The sequence below is a fragment of the Acanthochromis polyacanthus genome, chromosome 10, assembly GCF_021347895.1.
Source record: "Acanthochromis polyacanthus isolate Apoly-LR-REF ecotype Palm Island chromosome 10, KAUST_Apoly_ChrSc, whole genome shotgun sequence".
Classification (NCBI taxonomy): Eukaryota; Metazoa; Chordata; class Actinopteri; family Pomacentridae; genus Acanthochromis; species Acanthochromis polyacanthus.
In genome coordinates, this window is record NC_067122.1 from 27,740,881 (window position 1) to 27,768,019 (window position 27,139).

The 27,139-nt window shown below is 40.3% G+C and overlaps 1 protein-coding gene across 2 annotated transcripts in view; it reads right to left on the reverse strand.

Annotated features, from left to right (window-relative positions):
• Positions 1–27,139, reverse strand: part of si:ch211-26b3.4 (connector enhancer of kinase suppressor of ras 2) — a 92,123-nt gene that overhangs the window by 6,165 nt on the left and 58,819 nt on the right. Inside the window, exons 10-22 of one of the 2 annotated variants that reach the window (XM_022205174.2) lie at positions 24,239–24,366; positions 23,600–23,805; positions 20,633–20,719; positions 19,606–19,814; positions 13,881–13,918; positions 13,739–13,781; positions 10,031–10,079; positions 9,210–9,382; positions 7,831–7,904; positions 7,550–7,621; positions 4,717–4,787; positions 4,527–4,627; positions 1,691–2,279 (exon numbers count right to left, since the gene is read on the reverse strand). In XM_022205174.2, the coding sequence (XP_022060866.1) occupies positions 1,691–2,279; positions 4,527–4,627; positions 4,717–4,787; positions 7,550–7,621; positions 7,831–7,904; positions 9,210–9,382; positions 10,031–10,079; positions 13,739–13,781; positions 13,881–13,918; positions 19,606–19,814; positions 20,633–20,719; positions 23,600–23,805; positions 24,239–24,366 (1,840 nt within the window). The remainder of the gene's footprint in view (positions 1–1,690; positions 2,280–4,526; positions 4,628–4,716; positions 4,788–7,549; positions 7,622–7,830; positions 7,905–9,209; positions 9,383–10,030; positions 10,080–13,738; positions 13,782–13,880; positions 13,919–19,605; positions 19,815–20,632; positions 20,720–23,599; positions 23,806–24,238; positions 24,367–27,139) is intronic. The other variant, XM_022205175.2, reaches the window with a different exon arrangement.

Here is a 27,139-nt window from a genome sequence, read left to right on the forward strand (position 1 = left end):
TGCTGTAGTCTTCATGTGTCATTTAAATAATTGATAAAAAATGAAAAAATGTTGGGTTCTGAAAATAAATAAATAAAGCCATTAGTGACTTAGCTGTGACCAACAAACACGTGGCTAAAATTTAGTGCCTTCTTTTGGCTTTACTACAGGCTGTGTTTGCACAGAGCAGAGGGGACACATGTATGGAAACAAATTAAAAATACTCTGGTGGCACTTGTGAAGATGTTGTACATGTCGATTCATTTTTTTTCTGTTAAAATAACATCTTTATATCCTTGAATACTAGACAGATCAATAAAAAAAATTGTTCTGCATTTCTTCAGTGTTTCCAGTTTATTTATAAATGTTTAGAGGGACATGTATGCTGAGCTATCAATGTGCAGTAGCAAACTGATCTGATGCTGATTGACATGAGAACTGATGTAAAATGGAGATTGAACCATAAGCAGAGATCACGGATCACCTGTATAGCACTTTAGTAGACGCCCTGCTGTAATCAAAACTACTGGAGATTTTACAAATGCGTACATTCGTCAGAGAACATTTTAATAAATTGTGCATTTGTGCAGTTCCTGTCCACACTGAAGGCTGCCGGAAATTTAAATGAAGACTTTTGACTCCAACCCCTACTGCCTGCTCATATCCATTTTCCAGTGGAAGAAGTTCATCTCAAATTAACCTAATGTCGATTGGGTACCAAGATCATGTGACCTGTGACTATGGATGTGTAATTCTGACAAAAGCAATTCAAGTGAGGAAAAGATGGTGGATTGTAAGGACGTTGCTTATTTTTTGTTTAAGGGTGTACCAAACTAGCTACTGGGCAGTGTTCTGCCACTGTATTACATAGTTTATTTATTTGGATGGAACAGTGCATATTAATGAGCATACAATCTCATATTAGTTTACACCAGGCTGGATTTAGCACAAAGCTTACTTCCATCCATTGTCCCAAACATAAAAGAAAAGGATATAGTGTTACAGACGTATAAAAAACAATATAATAAAACAAAGACAAATTAACACTGACTGGGTTAAATCTAACATAAAGTGCTACTATTTTAGGAAAGTGCTTTCTAGGCATAGCGGATACTGGTCAACTCACTCCCCAGAAAGTCACTCCCCATATGCTTAGGTTACTTACCTATAACTAGCTGAAATCCATGGATATTCTTTTACACTGAAAGCTGAAATACCCTAACCCTAAACCTAACCCTAACCCTAACCGGGGAGTGAGTTGACCAGGGAGTGAGTTAACTGGGGAGTGAGTTGACCAGGGAGTGAGTTAACTGGGGAGTGAGTTGTCTGGGGAGTGAGTTGACCAGATAACGGCATAGCCTGTCATAAAGTGCATATAGTTTAAGTTCCTGTATTCCTCAACGTTCACACGTTTGATTGTCAATCAGGCATGTCTTACACTGTCTCTTAAAACTGACAAAAGTGGAGCGTTCTCTGACAGAGTGAAGTAGATAAGTAATGGAAGAAAAGTCTGGACTTCAAACAAGGTGTTTCAGACAGATAAGGAAAGAGGAACTCTCACTGATGTGCCATTTGTAAGTTTGCTGACCTCTGACCTGCACTAAAAGCAAGTAGAAACTCAAAAAGCAGGATCTTTAAGTGGAAGATCTGATTCAATTTTAGCTGAAATTTCTCCTTGTTTAATCCAGCCTGTGTGTCATGTTCTTCTTACCCTCCTCACAATCGAGCATCTCTGCAGCCTGCCCCTCTGCCTCCTCATCTTCACTCCTCTCCTCCATGTGGGCCGAGGAGTGCAGCAGCTTCCCCGGCATCGGGTCTCTGTTCCTGGGCAGACTCTGGCTCCGCTGCTTGTGGGAGCGTCGGTGCGTGTGGCTGTGCGTGTGCGGTCCTCTCTCCAGAGGGAAGGGCCCGTCCCGGTCCCGGTCCCTCTCAGCGGCGTGGTGTCTCCGGACGGGCAGGGTGGCCTGTCGGCGTCTCTCCGGGGACATGCCCTGCCTGCCCAGCCCTCCGTAAAAGCCCATCTCTCCGGCCATGCTCCCCATTAGGCCGTAATCGCTCTCCCCGGGCGCCGTCTGGAGGAAGTGCAGCCCGGCGCTGGTCAGAGGGGTCTCGATGAGGTCCTGCCAGGAGCGACGTTCACGATGGGAGGAGCGGCAGCCGGACGAATGGGTGCTGGTGCTGCCCGTGCCCATGCCCATGCCGTCTCCACGCTGGTCCTCGGCCGAGGAGTGGGAGTGCGTGGACTCGCTGGAAAAATGTCGACCGTGCTTCGGCTCCGGGAAGGGGCTAGAGGAGTTCACCTGGGGAGGGAGAGGGGAGGTGGAAGAGACCATCTGTGGAGGAATGGGGGAGGTGGAGGCACTCATCGGTGGAGGGAGTGGGGACGGAGTGGAGCGCATGAGGCTCATGGAGCTCACTGAGCGGGGCAACTGGTCGTAACTGTGGAGGAAGTTGGCCTGGGTGGGGATGGAGAGGTGAGAGCAGCAAGCGTAGACAAAAGGTGGACAGAAAGGTGAAATGTGAGCACAGATACAAGAAAAAAGGTGGAGGAGGAGGAGGAGGTGTGCAAGGATGGAGGAGAGGAAAGGAGGGCAGAAAGAGACCAAAAGATGAGAGCAGAAAAGCAATGAGATGGTGAAAGGAGCAGCTCCACGAATGACTGACATGACAGCTGTATGGCTCATCATCCCAGCTAGTAGGGAACGTTCCCACAAACAAAACCTACAAGTTTTAAAGAAAACTAATATTTATCATTTCAAATAATATTCCTGTGAGTTTAAAATTGAACAGAGACAGAATGTTTTAACAATCAGAAGATATTTGGAGGAATCTGTCAGGTTTTATTGCATGATAACAAAGAAGAAATGTTCAAAAATGCTTCCACTTATTGTCCAGGTTTTAGAGGGCAGAATATGTTTTCCTGTAATTTTATATGACAACAGTACAACAATTTGCCTGCAATATTCTGAAGATGTTCTGGAGACGTTGCTGTTGAGCATGTTCTTTGTTATAAAACGTTTCTACAACATTAGCTAATTTTATTAAAAGTTTTGATAATGTCCCAAAGAAAACATTCTAATCGAAAACTCAAAGAAGGTTTGAGGGATATTGATCATGTCATAAAATGTTCCTGTGAGGTTAAAATTGAACAAAGACAGAATATTTTAACAGTCAGAGGATGTTTCGAGTATGTTTTTGGGATTTTATTACACAACATTCAAAAATTGTTTTCCAGTTGTTATCCAGGCCTCAGAAGACAGAAACTGTTTTCCTATAATTTGATATATTGACAAAAATAAAAGACTTTGCCTGTAATATTCTGAGGATGTTCTGGGAATGCTGTGGTTGAGCATGTTGTTTTATGAAATGTTCTCACAATATTAGCAAATATTGCCTAAAAGTTCTGATAATGTCCTAAAGAAAACATTTTAATCAAATACTCACAGAAGGTTTTAGGGGTATTGATCATGTCAAATAATGTCCCTGTGAAGTTAAAATGTAACTAAGACAGAACATTTTAACATTCAGAGCATGTTTAGAGGACAATGTCGGGTTTCATTCAGGACAATAAAAGAACATTCACAAAGCAACATTCAAAAATAGTTTTCCAGTATTTATCTAGGCCTCAGAAGACAATGTGTTTTCCTGTCATTTGATATATTGACAAAAATAAAAGACTTTGCCTGCAATGTTCTGAGGATGTTCTGGAGATGTTGCTGTTGGGCATGTTCTTTAATGAAACATTCTCACAGTATTGACTAACATTACCTTAAAACTCTAAAACATTTTAATCTAATGCTCCAAGAATGTTTGAAGGATATTAATGATTTAAAATAATGTTCCTGTGAGATTAAAAGTGATTTAAGGCAGAACGTTTTCACATTCAGATGATGTTTGGAGGATGTTGCCATAAATTAACATTCAACAAATGTTTTGCAGATGTTATTCAGGCCTTAGAAAACAGAATGCATTTTCCATAATTTGAAATATTAACAAAGGTGGAACATTTTGCCGGCAATATTGTGAGGATGCTCTGGGGATATTGCTATTGAGCGTGTTCTTTATTATAAAATGTTCCCACAATGTTACATAACAACAGAGGAAGAACATTCTTGATGCAATATTCGGAAAAGAGTGTACTTAGAGAACTTTATTCTGCCTTAAGGACACAATTCTGGGAACTAACAGAAAACTTCCCGTTGAAAACACGACTACAACTTTGCAGAACTTTCTCAGAACGTTCTTTCAATCAAAAAAATGAAAAACAAAATCTAGCTGGGATGGTGTACATCTGAATAAAAGCAGAGATGCAATGAGCGTTGTCAACTGTTGCCCCCTAGAGGTGAGTACATGGTTCTGGCAGCTGAACAGAGACAGCAGTGATGGTCTCGGCTGCTTACAGAACCAGATAGTCTCACACTCTGATGTTTTATTAATGCTGAGAGCTCCGTTCTACGCAGCTCTGAAAACTGTGGGGCTTTTAAGAATAAAATATTCTATCAGAGTGAAACCCTGCGAGGAAAACATCGAGTGTGTGAGCGACTTACTGATGGTGTGCGATGGTAGGTGTCACAGAGGGATGAGGGTCCTTCCTGCTTGAGCGTCATCGAGCCGTCGACCTCGTCTTGATCGCTCTCGCTCCAGTAGTCTGACGTGAGCATGAACACACACGAATGTTGGCAAATTCACAAGCATGAGATGTTAAATTTCAACCCAAACTGGTGAGGTGAACCTTACCTTCATCGGGGCGTGGCACCTTATCGTCCGGCGTGTAGCCAATAGCAGCTAGACCCAGCCGGTTCATCCACCTACAGGAGACAAGGAAAGGCGAAGGATAAAAAGTAAGAGGAAGGAAGGTTTTAGAAGTTAAGACAAGGAAGGAAAGATGGGTTATGCTGGGTAAATGGTAGGTGATGAATAAAAAAACTTTGCCCTCTAAATAATTTACTTGGTGTCTCTCAACAGTTGATATCTGTCTAACTGACTTCATCCCCCTGATGAGGAGAGAAAAGCTTTGAGATAATTAGAGCGATGGATGCAGAAAGAGAAATGACAATCCCAGTAAGTCTCAGACGGCATTCTTTCCCTTCTTTGAATCCACGCTTCCTTCTGTCTGTCTCCATTGAGGATCCCAGCTTGTTCCTCTGCAGACACCTCATATTAGGCCAAGACTAAGAATAGAAGCCCCGCCTTGACATGAAGGACTGGAAACTTATCATACTACTGCTGGAAGTGCCTCCATTATATCATTTTCCTCCAATGATTAGACCAAAACCAAAAAATTTCTGTGTTAAAAACCGCCGGATATTCCTTATTCCTCGGCTGAATGAGCTCCATTGTTGTTGAAAAGTGATTAACATCATCAACAACTGACATGTTCCTTCATTTTGATGGACAAAGTAGCTGAAAATAGTTCCTGACAACTTCACTTTTTCCTTCTGTTTGAGTAAAATTGTCTAAAAACTGCCATGCCCATCTTTATTTAGCCTTTTTAATAAATGAAACAACGTATTTGTGACACGTTTTATTGATCTGTCAGTAGGGAAATATGACTGAGGCCAAAAAAGCGAAAGCAGTAGGATGTTATTTAAATATTTAGGAACACATTGCTAATTTTGGTCTGTCCATGGGACATATTAATTGCCAGTTTTCAGTGTCAGTTTTAATGGTCAACTGGTCTGACTCACCAGATGTACACTGTGGGTATTGCCTCCATTTTAGTGTTCAGTCCAGTTTTGCTCTCTAAGAGTTACTGTTTTCAAAATCCCCTTGAGTAGAGGAACAACACCAACAACATCTGAGCAGCATCCCCAAAAGTTGTACCAAAGATCTGGATCGTGCACTGAGGTAGCCCTGCCAGTTTTTAGCGGTAAGTTACAATTTTAATGGCAGTGTTTGATTCCCTGTGTGCAAATGTGTGGCTAGATTTTAAGATAGGATGAAAATAGTGATTGCTCTCATTATAAGTGTGCTTTCTCATACTGTACATATAAGGCTATCTGTTCTCTTGGTAAGCACTTTTAAGTTTCTTGTATGATGCTATGACATTTTACCATTTCCTATTTGGAAATGCTGACTTACATATTTCTTCCTCTTTCAACAATAATGATACAAACAAAGTTTTTTTTAAAAATATATCATCATTATTTCATTTTTTAAGGACAAGATCCCTGCAGCTGGGGCAACAAAAAAAGAAAAAAAAGCTGAATCCCTGAAAAATTACAGGAAAAAACATCTCGTAAAAATGTGATATTTTCCCACAATATAAACACTTAAAATAACAACATTATATATTCATATTTTAAGATAACTAAAATATGTAATGATAACAACTGTATTTTGACACATTCTTTTTTTCAGCATTTCTGTTGTGAAAACATTTGTAATCATATAAAAAGCTATTATTTAACAAACCAACACTTCATTTCTGTCAGCTGTCATCAACTGTATTCAATTTTAGAAACATATTTACAGTATTATACTTAATTTCAGTTTTGTCTATGACGTAAGTAATTAAGGAAAACAAATAAATAATTAAAATGAAGATTCACGAAATTAAAATATATTTGCAAATGTCTTCTCATGTCCAAAAATGTAAAAAATTTCCCCATAAAAAAGAAAAATGTTACATTTTAAAAATATGTGCTGTTACTTTTTTCTATTTTTGTGATTACACTGATATTTTCCTGCATTTCAAAAACATAGAAAAAAATGTGTAAAATAGAAAAGGAAAAGCTATTTTTGACTGTGTAATCCATTTCCAGCTTTACAGGTGAGGCATATTGAATTAGAAGTGTGACTCCCCACCATACAAAACGGCTGATTAGCTGTGGTAGCGGGTCAGGTCCCAGCAGCCGGTGCAGACCGACCCAACACGGCCCCTGTTAGCTGCCCTCCTGGGAACCGGCTGATGCCAAGCCAGTAATTGGCTGATGCTGATTATCTCAAAATGGCATTTAATCACAAGTCGGTTTTGCCATTTCCTTGAATTTAACCTTGAGTGTGGTGTCTGATTATCCAGCATGTCGGCCCGTTTCCACAGCAAGAACTTTCCAAGGGAACCTTCACCAGTGTTCTGACCACGGGAACCAGCTGAGTGCATCAAGAAGTCTAACCAACACATCAGCATCCAAGTTTTCACACACATGAAAAGTGTGCAACAACATTCTCACACATGAACCTCCAACCGCTGCGTGGATGTCAAACATAGCTGGTTAATTACTCTCCACCAATTATCTCCCCGTGTCATTGAGGAGAGGTGTGGGTAATTAGAGCTCATCAGATAGCACTCTTGCAAATATCACTACAATCTCCCTCTCACACAAGCACACACGTGACACACACACACAACTTTACACACACGTTCACGGTTCTACATTTAACAACAGAGGGTCAGGTTCATGCCTTATTCATGCTCAGCGTTGTGTTGGTGGGCTGTTGCCTGTGTAAACTTGATTTACTCCGTTAAAATATTCATGAACGGACACGTGACGCCCCCAGTCGCTGACTATTGTCCACGTTGAGACAAAAATGCACACTCAGAGACTCACACAGACGCACAATCACTCACCTGTTCATTTCCTCCAGACAATCTGTGGCGAAGAAGAAGCTCTTGATTTTGGGATGACAGGCTTTGAAGGCACTGCAGTCAGTCACAGAGAGGAAGACTGATTAGCATTTTGGGTGTGTGTGTGTGTGTGTGTGTGTGTGTGTGTGTGTGTGTGTGTGTGTGTGTGTGTGTGTGTGTGTGTGCATGTGTGTGTGAGCGGCAGGTTTGTGTGCGTTCACGTTGTGTGGATGAACGCAAATGCGCTTAATTAGTAATTTTGGCGACATATGAGGGACACTCACAATTTCCGTCTGCACTCTATGGCTCGGTCTATTCTGAACTCGGGGAGGCTGATGAAGCCCTCAGCCTTCTCATCCTGCAGGCAGAGACAGATGGAGAGTGGTGGTACATCATCAACACACAGAACAAAATGTCATGCATACTGATATACCAATTTTATTCAAGATAGTAATACTCCAGTCAAGCATATGAACACAACATATGTTGTTTACATTGGCTGAGATAAAGTTCTCTCCCTGCTTAACATGACAAAATCGATGTGATTACAACTACACTGTAAATAAAATCCACAAAATGATCAATAAAAACACAGGAACAAACTGTGAATTTACATGCCAAATGTAAAATAAAACAATAATATTTATTTTATACTACACTAGATTTTTCTGTAAAATTATGTGTAAAAAGTCGTATTACACTTAAATATGACTTGCAATTAACTGCTTATTGTTTTAATTATTATCATAAGTGTTTAATAACAGGCATTTTTTTCAGAGGTAAACACATTAAAAAATTTTGTAAAAAAGCTTTTTTTTAAATTACATGCAAAAACTTTTTTATACACTTAAAATGATCTAAAAATTAACAGCACATTCAAATGAATTGAAACTGGATTACTAGTTTTTCAAAAGTAGTTTGTCATTTTTAACACAATTTTTATTAATTAATCGCAATTTCTGCAGTATCAATCGTGATTATTTAGATTCCAACATAATTTGATTATATTTATAGTTAACTTTATTGTTTTGACACATGTTAATATAAATAATTACACATTAAAAAGGAAAGAGAATACACACAGTGTAAAATTAAGGCTAGAATTAGTATTTTAATGATAGAAAACTACTGTATTTTTATGAGATGGCAGTGAGAGCTATTTTTTGGGTTATGAATAAGTTCCCTTTTTCCTAATAAAATTGCAAATATTTGAATAATTATCAAGCGAAATATCTAAAGAACATATTAAAGTTTTACAGTGGGTTATGTCTTTGTATGAGGTCAAAATGCTTTCACTGGAACAAAAATATCCACTAGTTAGAACTGGAGAATAAAAAATAAAATTTATTGTTCAGTTCTTTGAGTCATGTCTTTAATGTGTTTGTTAAATCTGGTACATTGCAGTTATTAGATTTTTTATGTTATAGTATTTAGATATAAACTTTACATATTGATAATATTAATTTACATTATATTGATAAATGTTTGGGCGGTAGAGCTACTGAAGACAGTATGTTTACATGATTGGTTCCCTCCATAATGAGCTGATGGACTTTTATGTGTAAATTAGTCAAGTGTCCATTTATTTCTTTCCAAGTCTTTTCATCATTTCTGGCAATAAACTTGCATAAAGTAAAGGTGAAAATGAAAACCAGAGGCTTACATTTTGGTTGGTGTACCAGTACAGGCAAGACTCTTTGAGGATAAACCAATATTTCCTCCATTTTTGGGTGAAGTAGCCTTTAGCGTCCTTCTTCTTCCATAGCCAGCCCTCACAGTCACCGTGACCCAGATCCTTACAGGAGATTCTCCTTCGACTGGCACTAGTGAGGGAACCTGATGGAGATGACATGAAATCCTGAAAGTGCTATTAAAAGCAAGTGGAACTCAGTTAAGAAGAGTATTAGAAGCTGAATGTAGTGGTTCCAGTTGCTAAAAAGCTAAATTTAAATGTCTTCTAAGTCAGCATCAGCTTACAGTAGGACATCTACTGTAAAAGTAGCATATAATTTGAACCCTTGAGTCTCTCCAAACTAAAGGATTTTAATCACATTTGTACCACTGAATAATACTCAGAGCGCATTACATCAGAGACAGTGACAAATTAGGATCCTTCTAAAAAGGTAAACAATCAATTACAGCGAGTTAAATGGAGGAAAAAATAGTGGTGGCATGTGTTAGCAAAACAGTTTTCGTCTGTTTATCTATTTTCATCACGCACAGTGCATCTGGAAATAAATACATTAAAAAGGCTGATGTCTCAGCTGGTGTCCTTTTGATAGAATTTTAAGCCTTGTCATCTTCTCACAGTGACGCATCACAGTAAGCATGCCACTTTGTCGGGTTGGGAGCTTAGATTGTAAGACTGAGACACAAAAACCTCTCTTTGGCAACAGAAATACAGACATAAGCGTGTTGTATTACACGTGTTGTGGTGTTGTGAAGATCCTATGTGAAAAGATAAAAACACAACAGAGTGCCTACCTTTACTTCTCTTTTTGGTTTTCGTTCTTAGAGAGGTGTAATGGAAAGACTAGAAAGAGGAGAGGAGAAAAATATTAGGCATAACCAAGCATAGTTAGTCATTTTTCCTGTGGTGTACCGCAGGATTCAATTTTAGGCCCAATTTTATTTTCTATTTACATGTTTCCTCTTTTCCAAATTGCCCAACATCATGACATACATATGCTATGCAGATGACACACAACTATACTTTCTTTACTTGATTACTTTGTTTTATATTGTCTATGTGATTTCTACTGTTGGATGACACATTTTCTTCAATTCAATAACTCAAAATCAGAATGTTTAGTCCCTCAAAACCCACCAGTCTCACTGAGAGTGGCTTTGGTCACATGTCTGCTAATGTGAAACATGTTGACAGAAATTTAGAGGTTCTAACTGACTCACATTAAAGTTTTGAAGCACAAATAAAGCAGTTATCCAGTCAAGAAGGCTATGTTAAAGATACTAGATCAATGTATCAGAAAGTATTGCTAACTAACTAATCATTTGTTGTCCTGTTGATCCCGTGGAGCTCTGTGTGCTGGTAGTAAGACACTCTCTAGTTTGTAGCATCAAAACCTTATTCCTTGCTTGACAAGGATCACTATGAAAAAAATGAAGTTTATTTTGTTACGGTTATTGTCCTTTGTGTGTGTTTTTGGGCTTGTGTGTCTCTGTCTCCCTCTGTCTGATCCTTCTGTCTCTCTCCCAGTCGCTCATCCCCTGGCTCTGTCACCTCATTAACTGATCACTGTCAGGTGCAGTCAATTAGCTCCACTCATATCACCTGGTCCCCTTCCCTCCTATTTAAGCCCTGCCTTTCCCTCAGTTCTTTGCTGGCGCATAGTTGGACTTACATGCAGCTTCAGACTGTGCTCCCCTGCTTAGGATTACATCAGTTTTGGACTACTTCATTTTTCACCCCTTTTGTGGATTACCCTTTTGGACTCTGTTGTGTGTTTGGACTTTAGTTTGCTTTTGCCTTCAGTTGTTTCCTTGAATGTAAGTACCTTTTGTAGCCTCGTCCTTTGCCACAGTTTAGTTTTGTTTTTTGCCCACTCCAGTCCTGCTTTCAGTTTGTAGTAGTTTTGAGTAGTGACGGTGAAATTGAAGCTTCATGAAGCAATGAAGCACTTTGACACATCTGCTTCAAGAATGACACATTGCTTCGTTTGACACAACCAGAAGAGTGACATCTGCTGGTCCTGTGTCAACTGCATCTAAGTTGAAAAAACTGAAAAAGCCTCAGGACTGCTTGTCTCACACTGCTTTGTACTTGCAATAAATGTTCTAAAATGTTATATATATATGTATGTTTGTGTGCATATGTGTAGTGTGTTTCTATGCATCTGTTATTTAATGCAACTAGATATAGCTAAACAGAATTCTAACTAAATATATACTCTCCCTAACTTCTCTCAAAATGGCAAATGCACTAGTGTAATCTCCTCCTCTCAAAAACCCACAATTTGAGTGAATCAGACCCCTATACCTTTTAAGACCTGGACAGATTGAAATGTCCCACCCCTTCAAAGTTCGTGCGAAGCACCGCGACACGCGATGTGACGTAACGAGGCCTCGCTCTCGATAGTCACGTGATTGTGGGCGTGCAGAAGCAGGGATCGAAACATCGTCTCGGAACACTTCCGCTTCAAAAGCTCGGCACTGTGTTGAGCAAATTGGCTCGAGCATAACCTCACTAGTTTTGAGTTGGTTTAATAAATCCTTTTTCATCATGCCCAGTGTTCTGTCTGTAATGTCTGCGCCTGGGTTCTCCACACCCCACAAACCTATTTCCAGTTTTCCTTGCTTTTTTTTTCCCATCAGTGGCCTTTGTATAGTGATATAATCCCAAAGCTGACCCTGACAAAGCACTAAATCATTGTACTTCTTGATCTCATAAAGCTTGCAATGAGCCTACTTACTGGTTTGAATGTTTTAATATTTCTTCTTTACTTGCTGCAAGGACTGCTTAACAGCATCAGGGTTGCAGCTTAAAGAATGAGGCTACATTGTCTAATGCCACATAAGAATAGGCTATATTTAAGCAACACATTTAATGGAATACCACAGTTGTAATTATAGTCAGATCCACTTGTGCCTCAATTATGGAGCAGTGATACTGATAAGACATGCATTTATACTTGTTTTTTTTTTGTGTGTATTTTTTTTAACCACTTTCCTGCTTGCTTTGGTTACAGCAATAGTGTTGCTTTTAGCCTGTATTATAGTGTTTATATTCCTCATGTTGGTTTTAACATATTTTGCATCTCCACAGTACTGTGCTAGTGCTGGAGAATGTAGGTAAATATTACAACTTCTTTAAAAGTATAAATGGTAACTTAAAAATGTAAATGGAATGATGCCAAAAACATGTTTTTTGAGGAATAACTGAAAAATGAAATGAAAATTTTTTTTTTTCATTTTAAAGCTATTGTAAGAAAACCCCTCATTTTTGAACCACTTATGCCTCTAAGAGTAAAATAGATGTCTCATAACTAAAGAGTTGTGAAGTCAGTTACTTTTGTAATGTCAGCTACAGCAATATACAAAGTTCAAATGACCTACTTCAGGTTACAGCCCTTAAACATTGTGCTTTGGCTATGTCGCTGTAAATTTGCAGCAAGATCACATGCAAACTAGGTTTGTGGCAAAGTTGCTGCAGACCTCTGGGTAACTTTGTGGGGAAGAAACAGCATGATCTATTAACTTTACCCACTTTATCCTTCAGAGGGTACCAGCTGGAGCTCTGCCACAGACCTAATTTGTGTATGAAAATATGACCGTCCTGCTCATTTACAGCGACATTGCCAAAGGTTAACTGTAACAGTTTGCCACAAACCAAGAATGCCAAAACTGCAATGTTATGTTGACCATAAATTGATGTTTGCCACTAATGCCAAACTTGCAGTGAGAAGGTTACGTGAAGTTTTGCACTACTGCCAAACTGTGGTGGCAAACTACCAGTGAACATGTTTCCAGAAGTGGAAGTTATTGCTAGAATGTTGCTGGAAGCTACGCTTTTACCAGACCACAAATCAGAAAAACCTGCGAGTATTCAATTATATTAAAAATGCCTTTTTATAAAGTCTTACTTTCCATTTTCAGAATCTGATTATGTGCTGTGTTTGCAAATGTATCTGACCTGCACACTAACCATTGCATCTGAGTAAACATATGTGTTAGCAATAATACTAGCATAAGTGAATAAGCCTTCCAGCTATTCTGTGAGGTAACAAAGTTAGTGTTTACAGTTTAACCAGGCTGAGTCAGTGTACACTACAACTCATACTGTAGTGTGTTAGGAAAAAAGGCGAGGGCTAATGACTAAGACGACTTCCTGTGTCACAGTAACCTAAATATACCAATTTACCTTATTCCACTGTTATCTTTCATTTAATTATTAGAGTCCTGAATAGATTTAATCTCAGGCATCTCCCCTGTTCCTGTCTGGCTTTATGTTCAGCTATTATTTGGACACAATCGACCTCCATGTAAAAGCGGATGCAGTTGCTAGGAGATTGTTTGTGACTGAAGCCTTCATTTGCTAAATTAAAATGGGGTTAGAGGCAAAATCAAAACACTTGAAAGACAGCATTATTTAAAAGTACTATCAAGCGTGCATTGATTTATAAAACGTCTTAGTAAGTACACTGTCAGTCTTGTACAGCATTGAGTCTCTCCTACCTTCCTCATGGATGCAGCTCCTGAGCTTCCTGAGCCCGAGTACCTGCAAGAAGACGGACAGGATTAAATGTGACTGCAAACAGCTCTTACAACTCCTATCAATCACAGTCGTGTGTTCAAAGCGACACAAACACAGGCTCACCTGTCTGTCGTGTCTGCTCGAAGTGTGTCTGCACCTCGCTGATGGACACAGAAGGAAAAAGGGCTTCGTTAAATAACACCTAAAAACCCTCCAGTATACTTTAGCTGGAAATGATCATGTCATAGTCTGTGATTGCTGTATACATCTGTTTGACTTTATGCTACCATGTGTACTGAAAAACAAATACGGACCATATAAAGAGGAGGAATGTTTCTGTCGTTGAAACTGAAAACTCTGCTTTCACATATTTTTGTAATATGAAACCTTTTAGATCCATAAAGAAGAGCCAGTTGCCCTTTTTATACAAATATACAGCACTGTGTGATAAACAAATAACATTACATTTTGAGGTAATGCCTATTACTCTTTGCAACACACTGACTTATGAGGCTTTTACTAAGAATAATAATTGATAATAACATGCTTTCCTTGATACCCAGATTTGATTTACATGATGAACTGCATGATTGAAAAACCAAAACACAATTCAAAAGCTCATAAAATCAGTAAAGTACAACCACTAGACTGTATATGAAGACCACTGAAAGATGCTTTAGTATTTCATCTTTATTTTTGCTCTTATATATCATTTTTGTATTTTTTGTCATAACTTTGTGCTCTTTTGTTGTATGCTGCTGATCCAAAGAGCTGCCAAACTGCCTTTTGTTGTTAACAGTGACAAAGATCTATTCTAAAATAGCAGCTGAAGGATAATGTATCCTAGTTAGCAGCACTGTATTTACTGTAGTGTTTATGACCTGAACTGTTGCAGGTATTTTATTAATTCTATCATCGGCCGTCTATTTTTGGCTTGATTTCGTGATAACCATAATTTAGTCAACTGCGGTGCTATAAGAATTGTTCCCCGTCACCTCAAAATTTAATCAATCGTGAGCCACTATTCTAATCCTCTTAGTACAGTCCACTGAATTTGGTTGTGGTGTTTAAAAATTGTACTTTTGCTTCACACACGGAGACACAATAGCTTGTTTCTTACATGAACAAATTGGACTGCATGAGAACAGAATCGGGGATCCTAAGCTTTTGTGTGACAAGATCATGAGTAGCATTTCTCATTAGAGAGTGAAGGGGCTCGTTCCTTGCGTCCCAGGGGACCATTATCTCACAATCCGTCCAAATTTTGCAGCACAAGGGACACCTTTGCGTGATTTCGGCCCCATTGGTAAAATATGCAAATACTAGAAATGTCCTCGAGTTAACATTTTCTACGTCAAAACACTGAAGTTTTTGCACGGATGGAGAAAGAATCACGCAGACATAATGAAAAAGAAACAAGCAGGTCATTAAGGTTAGCTTATGCTTGTTAGTGCAGGATAGTATACTTCATAGATATGAGTCACTGCCATGAGAAACAAGCAGCTCAGAGGGTGCGAGTTGGTGTGAGCTGCCGTGTTTGTGTGTGTGTGTTTGCGTGTTTTAAGCACAGTCTGTCAGTCGCGCTTGTAATTGGTCTAGCTGATGCTGAGTCATACACCTACTCACAGGGATTCGGTGTGTGTGCGTATGCGTGCGTGCGCGTGCAAGCGTGTGTGTTTGTTCAGAATAAACTCCTATTTAGACTCAGGCGTGTCTGAGGAGATGGGGATATTAGGATGAGTTAGGATGAGTCGTGAGATGGCTACCCTGCATACAAAATGCTCCCCTGTGTGTGTGTGTGTGTGTGTGTGTGTGTGTGTGTGTGTGTGTGTGTGTGTGTGTGTGTGTGTGTGTGTGTGTGTGTGTGTGTGTGTGTGTGTGTGTGTGTGTGTGTGTGTGTGTGTGTGTGTGTGTGTGTGTGTGAATGCATGTATGCGTACGTCCTGGGACAAAATATAAAAGCTACAGAGGGGCGTGTCTCCATGTCACTGTCCTTCTCCTCATCGGTGATGCTGGCAGCTAAGCAATAACACTTATCATTCTCGTCCTCCTTTGTCTCCTCTACCTGACATACACACACACAACCAAGAATGTGTGTGAAGCTGTGAACACTACGACCTACAACCGCAAACAGTTTTCTTCAAGGAGGATCTGATATGTGCTTCTGAACACGGCTTCGAATGGCAAAAACTGTCATATGAGACAAAGACAGTGAGCTCCATTACTACGAAAAAGAAAAAATAATCAAAAGTAACTACCTTTACTAGTTGACTGGTTTGATGAGTTCTATGACAATGGTCAGGGTCAGTCACAGATCCATCTTTTTTACTGATCAATTCAATACTTTTAAGTGCTGCCATATGAGCGTGGGCTGGATATAAACCAGAGAAAAAGACTCAGCCGGAAATGTACAACATTTTTTAGAAAAGTCAAAGCATGGAGACCTTCAGGTGCCTTTCAATTATAAGACAAGTCAATGTTTTTCTTCTTGTCAACAATATAAAAAGTCATAATGCAATGCATTATTCTTACAGTGCCTTCTGTTTTTCTTATGTCACTGAAGCAAATGTATCCACATTAAGAACCATTTTGTTCTGTGGAATATTACCCATTTGTTGCTATGGTGAGTGGCACAGTGCTACAGGGACAGAACTGTTGGCTCACAGCATGAATCCAGTGGCCGGCTATGGCCTTTTAGTGGAGGGTTGCTTGTTCTCCAAGTGCCTGAATATGGTATTTTCAGGTGCTGTAGCTTATTCCAGTAGTCCAGAGACATGCATGATGGGGTAATAATGTAGGTGATTTGTCTGAACTGCCAAAACCTGCAGTTCCTTGAACGGCCACTTGGGGCTGCCTCCAAAAGCAAGTCATTCCCCATAGATCCCAATGCTTGCATGTTTACACCTGGTACTAAAGTAGTTTTGACATCTAAACCTAATTTGCCAGTTCATGACAACTGTACATAAGGGGATTTTTATAGAACTCACCTCCTGGAATTGTATCATGGCCTTGAAGTTATGCATAATTAAATTCATGTCAGTCAGAGGCTAGTCCATGACCCAGAGATGCTTGCATGGCACATTGGAGTTAACAGGAGCAATTGTGAAAACCTACAGTGAATGTCAAGGTGGGTTCATCCATCTATCTATTTATATATATATATATATATATATATATGTATATATATGTATATACCGGGCTTTGCAAAAGTTCTGTTACACTCGGTTTCATGATCTTTAGAGATGTTTACATGTCGGAGTGAAAAATTCCATTAAATACACACGTGGACAAAATTGTTGGTACCCCTCAGTTAAAGAAGGAAAAACCCACAATTCTCACTGAAATCACTTGAAACTCACAAAAGTAACAATAAATAAAAATTTATTGAAAATTAAATAATCAAAATCAGCCATCACTTTTGAATTGTTGATTAACATAATTATTTAAAAAAAACAAACTAATGAAATAGGGCTGGACAAAAATGATGGTACCCATAACTTAATATTTTGTTGCACAACCTTTTGAGGCAATCACTGCAATTAAACGATTTCTGTATTTGTCAATGAGCGTTCTGCAGCTGTCAACAGGTATTTTGGCCCACTCCTCATGAGCAAACAGCCCCAAAACATTACTGAGCCTCCTCCATGTTTCACCGTAGGGACAGTGTTCTTTTCTTCGTATGCTTGGTTTTTGAGTCTATGAACATAGAGTTGATGTGCCTTACCAAAAAGCTCCAGTTTGGTCTCATCTGTCCAAAGGACATTCTCCCACAAGCTTTGTGGCTTGTCAACATGCATTTTTGCAAATTCCAGTCTCGCTTTTTTATGAGTTTTTTTCAGCAGTGGTGTCCTCCTTGGTCGTCTCCCATGAAGTCCACTTTGGCTCAAACAACGACGAATGGTGCGATCTGACACTGATGTACCTTGGCCTTGGAGTTCACCTTTAATTTCTTTGGAGGTTGCTCTGGGCTCTTTGGATACAATTCCAACGATCCGTCTCTTCAATTTGTCATCAATTTTCCTCTTGCGGCCACGTCCAGGGAGGTTGGCTACTGTCCCGTGGGTCTTGAACTTCTGAATAATATGAGCCACTGTTGTCACAGGAACTTCAAGCTGTTTAGAGATGGTCTTATAGCCTTTACCTTTAAGATGTTTGTCTATAATTTTTTTTCGGATGTCCTGGGACAATTCTCTCCTTCGCTTTCTGTTGTCCATGTTCAGTGTGGTACACACCTTTTCACCAAACAGCAGGGTGACTACTTGTCTCCCTTTAAATAGGCAGACTGACTGATTATGAGTTTGGAAACACCTGTGATGTCAATTAAATGACACACCTGAGTTAATCATGTCACTCTGGTCAAATAGTTTTCAATCTTTTATAGAGGTACCATCATTTTTGTCCAGGCCTGTTTCATTAGTTTGTTTTTTTAAATAATTATGTTAATCAACAATTCAAAAGTAATGGCTGTTTTTGATTATTTAATTTTCAATAAATTTTTATTTATTGTTACTTTTGTGAGTTTCAAGTGATTTCAGTGAGAATTGTGGGTTTTTCCTTCTTTAACTGAGGGGTACCAACAATTTTGTCCATGTGTGTAAACTGAAAGTTCTACCTTATAGGCAGTTGTCCTTAATATAATTTTTTTTCTCTGGTGAAGTTGTATCAAGATGGAAGTGAAAAGAGTTGAGATATCTGAGAACAAATTTGTATTAATGATACCTGCCTATAAGGTAGAACTTTCAGTTTGTTTAATGGAATTTTTCACTCCGACATGTAAACGTCTCTAAAGATCATGAAACTGTGTAACAGAACTTTTGCAAAGCCCGGTGTATGTATATAGGTGTATGTGTGTGTGTATATATATTTATATATATATATATATATATATATAGCCTATGGTGAGTATGAATGGTTGTCTGCCTCTTTGTGGTAGACCTGCAATGGATCAGTGGCCTTGTTCAACGTATGTAACACCTCCCGCCCAATGTCAGCTGAGATAGAATCCAGTGCCCCTGACCCTCAACAGGATAAAGCCGGTATAGCTAATGAACGGATGGCTGTAGTGAGTGTTTATATGATTGTGGGAGTGTTGTGTGCTAATGTTTGTAGTGACGTAGACACAAGGACACTTCAAAAAAGTTCTGGGCCTCACCAGAAAAAACACAGGAACAAGATTGTTTTTGCGTTATTTTTCAGCAGAATCTATTTTAACTTCACTGCACTCAGTCCACTGACGTTCAAGCTTCACTATTCCTTGGAAGAATGTCACATCTTGAGCATGGTGACCACACATATTTGGGAAACAAATAGAAATCTGACAGTGCATGTCAGGTGAGTAATGTTCACGGAGAAACGGTTCAAAACCACATTTGGTTGTTTCTGCCACCTGTGCTGTGTGGACGAACGCATTGTCCTGGAGCAACTGAATCCAGCTCCAAGCTTTCCTCTCCTTTTTGCTTTGATTGCTTCAAACATTGAAGTTTTGTGGACACCGATACAAATGGTTTGATGTTTCACAGCTCTGTCCCAAAATGGGAGTTACACCTTTTGTTTCCTGGTGACACCGAGAACTTTTGATCATATACATCCTAAAGTAGTTTGCAATTATGCATTTTTAGTTGTTTTTGGACACCAGTGGCAGTCTATGCCACCGAGGAATAAACCATAGCAGTCTCTGAATACACAGGCGATGCTTGTTTCTGTTTACAGCTGATGGTCTTTTCATGATTTGTTCCCAACGAGACAACTAAAGATTGTTATTTTACTGGGTCAAGCAAGATAGGAACTAATATAATTTAGTTATGTGTAAAAAAGGGTAGTAATGCCATTTCAAAGACTGTTTACATACAGGCAAAGGTTCAGGTGGCTGGTCGAGGCGCAGCGTGGAGGACAGCATGGAGGGGCTGATAGGAAAGCTGGGGCTGCTGGGATTGCGGCTCTTGCGCCGAGAGCGTCTCGTGGAATCCCTCCGGCTTTCTCTGCCCGGAGCCTCGGGCTCCTCCTCGATCACCAGGATCTTGTCGTCACTAAGGTAACGCAGCAGGGAGTTGTCTGAATCTGTGATAAAAGAGAGGGAGGGGGAGGCATAGACATCAGAGGACGGACAGACTCGATAGAAGGGATGACAGAGAGGGCAGAGCCACAGAGGGGGGAGATAGAGCCGTGGAGTCAAGGGAGAACCCCAGAGTAGAAACAGATGATGCTGAATAGACCCTTACAGATAAAAACCCAACAGAAAGGGATAAAAGCTCCTCATGGCTGTAGTATCTGATATGAATCCACAGCTGGGGACATGCAGCTAATCTGTTTGCAGTGATTATGTTGATTTCTCTACTGCTAAAGCCTGCCGGTCACAGAAAGTTTTATTCAGCTCCGGATAGAGCAAACTTCTCACCTAATTTGTTTATTATCTACACACTTAAATGTGAAAAACTAAAATGTGACAGGGAGAACGAGAAGGAGACGCCGGAGAAAGGCAGACCCCCAACATTAGTATTGTGCTTTAATGTTATTCATAGACTTTCTGACGGTAGAGTGGAGCATCCTCAGCTGAATACAGATCGAGTCTCGCCGCAAAACGGTGAAGTAGACCAGAACTGGTCACATAGAAAATATCGTCATTTCCAGAGCAGCTGTATAAATGCAATTTCCTTGCATTTATGTTTATTTGTCGCTCCGTCAGATACATACCTGGCAGATATGTATCCTCACACAACCACACCACCATGGAGAACCAGAAGATGAGCTGAAATGTGTTGAGCTGGGCATGGAGCAAAAAGCACGGCACCGGTCCGACCCGATGGCGTTGTGTGTTTTGTGTGTTGGGGGGGTGTGCGTGTGTGTCGTTGCATGTATATGTAGTTGTGTGTGTGTACCTCGGCTCCCTCTCTTGCCCATGCTGGGTTCCTTGGCCTCGGCCATCCAGTTATATTCGGGAGGCATGGAAACGGGTCTGAGGTCACCTGGAAGCACCAATCAGCAATCAGAGAGTCGGCTATGGGCGGAGGGACGGGGGAGGGGTTGTGGGTGACTGAGAGACAGCGTGGGACACAGCTAGAGGGGAGGACAAGTGAGAGAAAGTGTGTGCAGGTAAGAGGGAAGACTCTCAAGGGACCACTACGACCTGCAAGGCGAGCATCAAGAATGACCCTATAGTTAGCACTGAATTATCATTTTGTTCTCTCTGAATTTTTCCATCTTGTAGCATGCTAATGACTTGCATCTTTCTTCATATTAACCATAAAGGGCTCAACATTTACTGTCTGGCATTTTATCTGAATGTCTGAATAATGCATTTTAAAATGTACTTCTATGTTTCCCTAAAAAAAATCCACAATGGACAAAAAAAGCTGTGTGCATGTAATACCAGTCCAACAATGCAGTAGACTGAATTTAGGCGATCCTAAAATGACTTAACAGCTGCCTGATTACGTGTTGTTAAATTTATTTCTGATTCCTTCAAAAATTCCACAAAGGAACGAAAAAGTTGAGTGCATGCATTTCTACTTCTGCAACTAGTCTTACAAGGCAGTATGCGGAATTTAACAGATACAAAAATGACTGAACGGCTGCCAGTGATGACACAAAATGATGATAATTAGTTTACCACTTACTCGTGAGTGAACTGTTGTGTCAGTTGTATATAAAGTAGCAAAGGGGAAAGAAGGGAGGTCACTTTGACCAGTCAATCCACAATTTTTAAAAATGCCAGCAGAGTAGTTCTATGAATAGTGACGCTACTGTCATATATTTGACAAAAATAAATGTGGGGCAACTACTAAATAGAAATTCTGTACAGACATTCATAGCCCCCAAAGGATGACTTTGCCTTTGGAGCTATGTTAACCAGTCATAGGTAAAAGAAGCATTCAGATCCTTTACTCAGGTAAAAGTACCAGTCCAGCAGTTTAAAAATATTTTGCTACAAGTAAAGGTTCACTTATGTACTTTAGTAGAAGTACATACATGTCAGCAGTAAATGTAGTTCAACTGTTGAAGTAAAAGTACTGGTCTGCCCCTCTAACTCATATACATTCCTGAAGAAAATCTTAAAAGTGAGGAAAAAGTTATAAGTATTTGCATTTCGTGCTCCTGTTTCCTATATAGGTTGTAAGTAGAGAGCAGGCAAATTACTGAAAACTGCATTTAAACTCAAACAGGCTGTTTACCAGTTGACCAAAGGTTTGAGACCATGACCCAACAAAAACCTCAAAACAGAACTAAAAGTGTCAAAAAAGGACTCAGTAGTGAGGGGCCCCATTGTTCTTGTTGATCCCTTCAAAAATGTGTTTAGGCATGCTTGATGCGAGTGTTTTCAGGAGGCAGGTGGGAACGTTCCTCAGACAGACAGCCTTTTAGTCTTTGCCATCAGGAGAAAATGACATGAAAGCTAGATTATTGCACAGATTCTGTCTTTTAAAGGCTACGGTCTTAAACTTTTAATCAACTGATATGCAGCCTGTTTGAATCTAAAAGCAATTTTCAAAAAATTGTCTCTTGCCCCTGTTTCTTCTTCTTGCATTTTGAAGCTCTACTTACAACATGGTAACAATCCACCAGCACGAAATGCTAATATTTGCATTTTGTCCCCCGGTCTTAAGATTTGGTTCAGGAGTGTCTTATTGTATATGATATCATTAGATTATTAACAGTGAAGCATCACTGTCTCAGCAGCAGGTGGAGCTACTATAAACTAGTTTATATACAGACAGCAGATAAATCTGAAGGCTCCAAACATGATTAACGGGAGAAAAAAAGAACAAAAATCAGTTTTCAGTTTTCTGTATTCTTGGGAAAAAAGAAAGAAAATCAAAAAAAAAATTTCTGAGAAATTAGATCTGTTCAACATTTATTGAAATTAAACTATGTGAGAGGTTTAAAGGGAAAAATTGCCACAAGTTGAAGACACTTAAAAAAATGACACCAAGTGCACACAGCATTTTGTTAATGTTGGAAAGCACTGGCATAATATTTAACAACGTACTTTATTTCAAAAACTTGTATCATCCATTGTGTAAAATCTTAATCTAAAGCTGCCAGATAAATGTAGTGGGATAGAAAGTGGCATAAAATTGGAATTACTCAAGTAAAGTATCTCAGAAATGCAGTTAAGTAAATGAGAATGTACTGAGCTACCTTCCAGGCACAGTGTTGCTGCGCTGTTGCATTACCTTCATGCATTATGTCTTATCTAAAATTTTCATTTAAAATATATCAAACTGTTACATGAACATGTGTTGCTAAAACAGCGTTGTGTTTGAGCTGTTGATTTTTTACACATCTGGTTTTTCTGCTGCTAACATTCTTGACATAATCGTCAGAAACCTGCTAGGCAACAAAACTGCCCGTCTAAGACGTGAGGATAATTATGTTTGCATGTATATTCATGAAGGGAGTAATGTCACCTTCTGAGAGGAGGCCGGTTTGCTTTATTTAGCCTCCATGTTCTCAGGTTGTCTAACCAGAGAGGTTATGAAACAGCAGCCCTCCATGACACCCGTCTTGCACGTCATGCAGCCGTCCCTTGATGGACTCACAGGAAGATACATAACAGGATGCTCTGGACGCTGTCTGGGACAAAAGGGTGGACACAGGTGCTGGGGCAGACAGGGAGCTGGAGACAGTGTGTTTGGACTGACCGTTTGGCATGTGGTTTGGTGTGTTTTTTGGACGCGTGTATGCCAGATAAAGACAAGAGGAAGCAGAGCCATGGAGCGAGTGATGAACAAACACATAAGGAAGAGAAAATGGTGAAAAGAAAAGGTGAGAGAACATGCTGTTCTGATAAACAAACAGGAGGATGGAGCCGCTCCTGCTCCATGATAAACTGCCTTCCGTCTCACCATGGGTGGGGGTCTTGTCCCGCCGGCGAACCCCGGTGTTGCGGCTCCTGTCGTAGTCGGGCCCTGGCGGTCCTTCACCCTCCAGCAGCGAGAAGTACTGACCGCTGTCCTGGTCCAGGTAGTAGCTGACTGCTTCTGAACCTTTGGAGCCGGACTGGGAGCTGTAGCGGCTGATGTCGTCACATGACATCAGACCCATTTCCTCCCTGGGGAGAGCAACAGCATCATTACCATCATCACCGTCATCAGCAGGATCAGAATCAGAATCAGAATCAGAATCAGAATCAGAATTTTTATTGTCATTGTCACAAGAGCAACGAAATTACGCTCGGAGCATCCATACAGCAGAGTTGATAAGTGCAAAAAAAGACCTCACAGTAATAAATATCATAAATAGCCCAGTACAAGAAAACCCCACAATAATAAATACTAAATACCGTAAATCACCCAGTGCAACAATGACATAACCGTTGGGGAAGAAGGATCACGAGAGAAGGGGGTGGGGAATAGTGACATTCTGCAACTATGCAAACCAGTTCAGATTTATAATTGGTGGATATGGTTATTGGATCATATTATTGGATCATTCTTATCAGCTTAATGATCATCATCAAATCATCAAACATCTATGTGTCTGACCTGGTGCTGTAGAGTCCAGAGACAGGAGACAGGATGTAGACGTCCTGCATGCTGGGGGCGTCCATCTTGGACATGCCCAAAGTTCCTCCAGGTGTTGGGGAGGTGCTGGTGGGGCTGGTGGGAACCGGCTGAAGTGAAAAAGCACAAAGGGAGAAGATTTTTTCAGCACCTTTTCATCGAGGATGGTGAGGGATCTCGGTGCACAACCTGCAGAAACTTGAGCATTAGATGTTTTCACAGACAAAAGCAGACAAGCACACAGTTTAGGGGGTTACAACCTTTTGCCTGTGATACCTTCCTTGTACTGCAGCCGGCGTTCGTTTAAACGCTGAATCACAAACAAGAGAGTTTGCCATGTTGTGTGTGTGTGTCTTTGTTTTAAATACCTGTCTGACTGAGCAGCTTCTATACTTCACATTCAATCGTTTCACTATTCTATCATTTTGTCTCAAGCCTCTTCACTCACACAGAGCTCTCCATGTCTGTTCCCATGACAACCCCATCATCTCCTATGCTTGCTGTTTCTCTCTGCTCACCCTTCCCTCCCTCCATCCGTGGAGATGAGAGAACGGAGGAAGGCTGGCGTGGCCTCCTACCTCTGTTTGACTCAAGGATACGTACATCTATTTGTCATCAGGTTCTCCGTGAGGACAGGATGCCTCGCCTTTGATGTCACAGCAGCTCAGTCCAAATTTCAAATGACTTATGTTTGTTCTCAGACGCAGCAGCTGGAGTGACAAATACTTGTGCCGGCAATTTCTTCTCCTCCCCGGGGAAGGGGTTTCCAGATTTTGAAAAATTGAGTGTTTTACTGCACGTCTGAGCTCCATTTTAGGGTGAAGACGTGAGTGTGGACAGAATGAACAAACAGAGCCGGCGCGGCAGCCAGGCGGGCAGCTCTCTCATTACGGAAACCCAGTGTTTCATCATTTCATCAGCCAGTGCATTAATCAAATTCATTTCATATTCCAAACTTTCCATCCTCTCCTCTCTTTCTCCCCCTCACTACCTCTATCCCCGGGCCCTGCATCTATCGTCCTCACTTCATGAAGGCAGCTTACAGTAAGACGGTTCACAATAAATAATGAAGACGGGGTGGAGGGAGAGAAATAGGACAAAGCGAGAGAGGGACCAGAGAACGAGTGTTGAGGCGAAGCGGGAGAGCTGAGCAGTGTGGTGACTGGAGCTGAGAGTGAAAACAGTAATTTAGTGATTACAGCCCACTGCTCCCTGCATGGAAAAAAAGCAAGTGAGGAGGGGGTGAGGACGGGGGTAGAAGTAAAGATAGATGGGTCTACCACAGCGGGTGGAAATTCAAGTCTGCTAAAACACCACTTAAACCATCTGACCCCTGCTGTGCCCACTCTAAAGTACTGAAAAACCTACTGGTCAAGCTGTCCCTCAACCAGTGCTCCCACTGTCATTACATGAGCACATGGAGGCTCACTCTGCTAAACATAACACTTTAACTATGTAGAGCTTTCCAAATCACTAGAAATAAAACACTTACAGTCAAGCTGAATGTGGAAATGAATTTCAGGATTTTAACGGAGCTGAATCTGTTACTGGCTTTGGTTCATAGTGGGCTTCTGCACTGCATCTGATCTTTTGACATATCACAGTAGTAGGGCTGCAGAAACTTGTGAGATGTTTCAGTGTAACCTGAACTTTTGTACATGTTCTGAAAAAGTACCTACACTGACTGGCTAGACTTGAAGAAGACAAATGCTAATTGGTTAAAATCCAAGGTGCAAGTTTTTCTGCTCTCTTGATGTCTTCATCAAGTTACAGTCTCCTCTAACATCACCATCAGAAATGTAAAATTCACCATACAGGGAAACATAACAACCTTCTTTGTTATTTCCTGTGTGCTCATAGAAGTAGAATTATGTCTGCTAACTACTGTATTAGGTTTGATACACTCTGGGTTAATGTAAGCTGCTGTATCCTTCACCACAATGGAACACAAGGCCTTAAAGACCCAAACATGTACATGTTCTTGCCACCTTGAAACTGGAAAGTCACTTAACGGCTCAGTTCAGTGCCACGGTGAGACACTGAACTAGTGATTTTGACCTGTAACTGTGTCTTTTGCACTCTGGGATGTTTTTGAACCAGTATTGGTATGGAAAACTCACTCCCTATATCGCTTCACACAACTCAAAGCACCATCGCTTGTGTGCACCTATACGATTTTGTAACTACATGCAGTTCGGAATTGTGCTGTGTTGAAAGTGATGCAGAAACGTTACCAGGTCTGACTTGGTAAGATTGCCAGCCCAATTTTTGCAGCAAAGTAAGCATGTTCTTAGACATGAAGCATGTTCAGGTGCTGTCACAATAACGGACATGTCTTTATTATGTGTTCTACGTGGGGTTTTTTTTGTATGTGTGTGGAAGTGCATAACGCCAGGACCCTAAAACTGAAGCAGCCAAATGGAATTCAGCTCGTTTTACACCTGTGCTTTTCCTCCTGTGTTATGTATAAATGTTGCTGAGAAAGCCTGCCGAATCAAATATGAGCATTAATTACAAATTTTGGACTAACACTGCAGTTTGTAAGACATGAAAGTATCAGTTAGTTTAACATGTAAGAGCATGCCGTTTGTTTTGATCTGAAAAACACATTTGCAATTGTTTGGTACTTATAAAGTGACATGCAGTCTGATACGCATAAGCTAAAGGTAAATATAGGGGCAAATGAGATAATAAAGCTTTTGATTAGCTAGTAGGAATTTAGCAGTCTGCATTAAAATCACAAATTTGAAGAAGAGCAAAGTTTAGGTTTGTTAACATCTGCATATCCATCCATCCATTATCTCTACAACGCTTAATCCTCATCAAGGTCATGGTGGGGCTGGATTCTATCCCATCTGACTTTCATCTGGACAGGTCACCAGT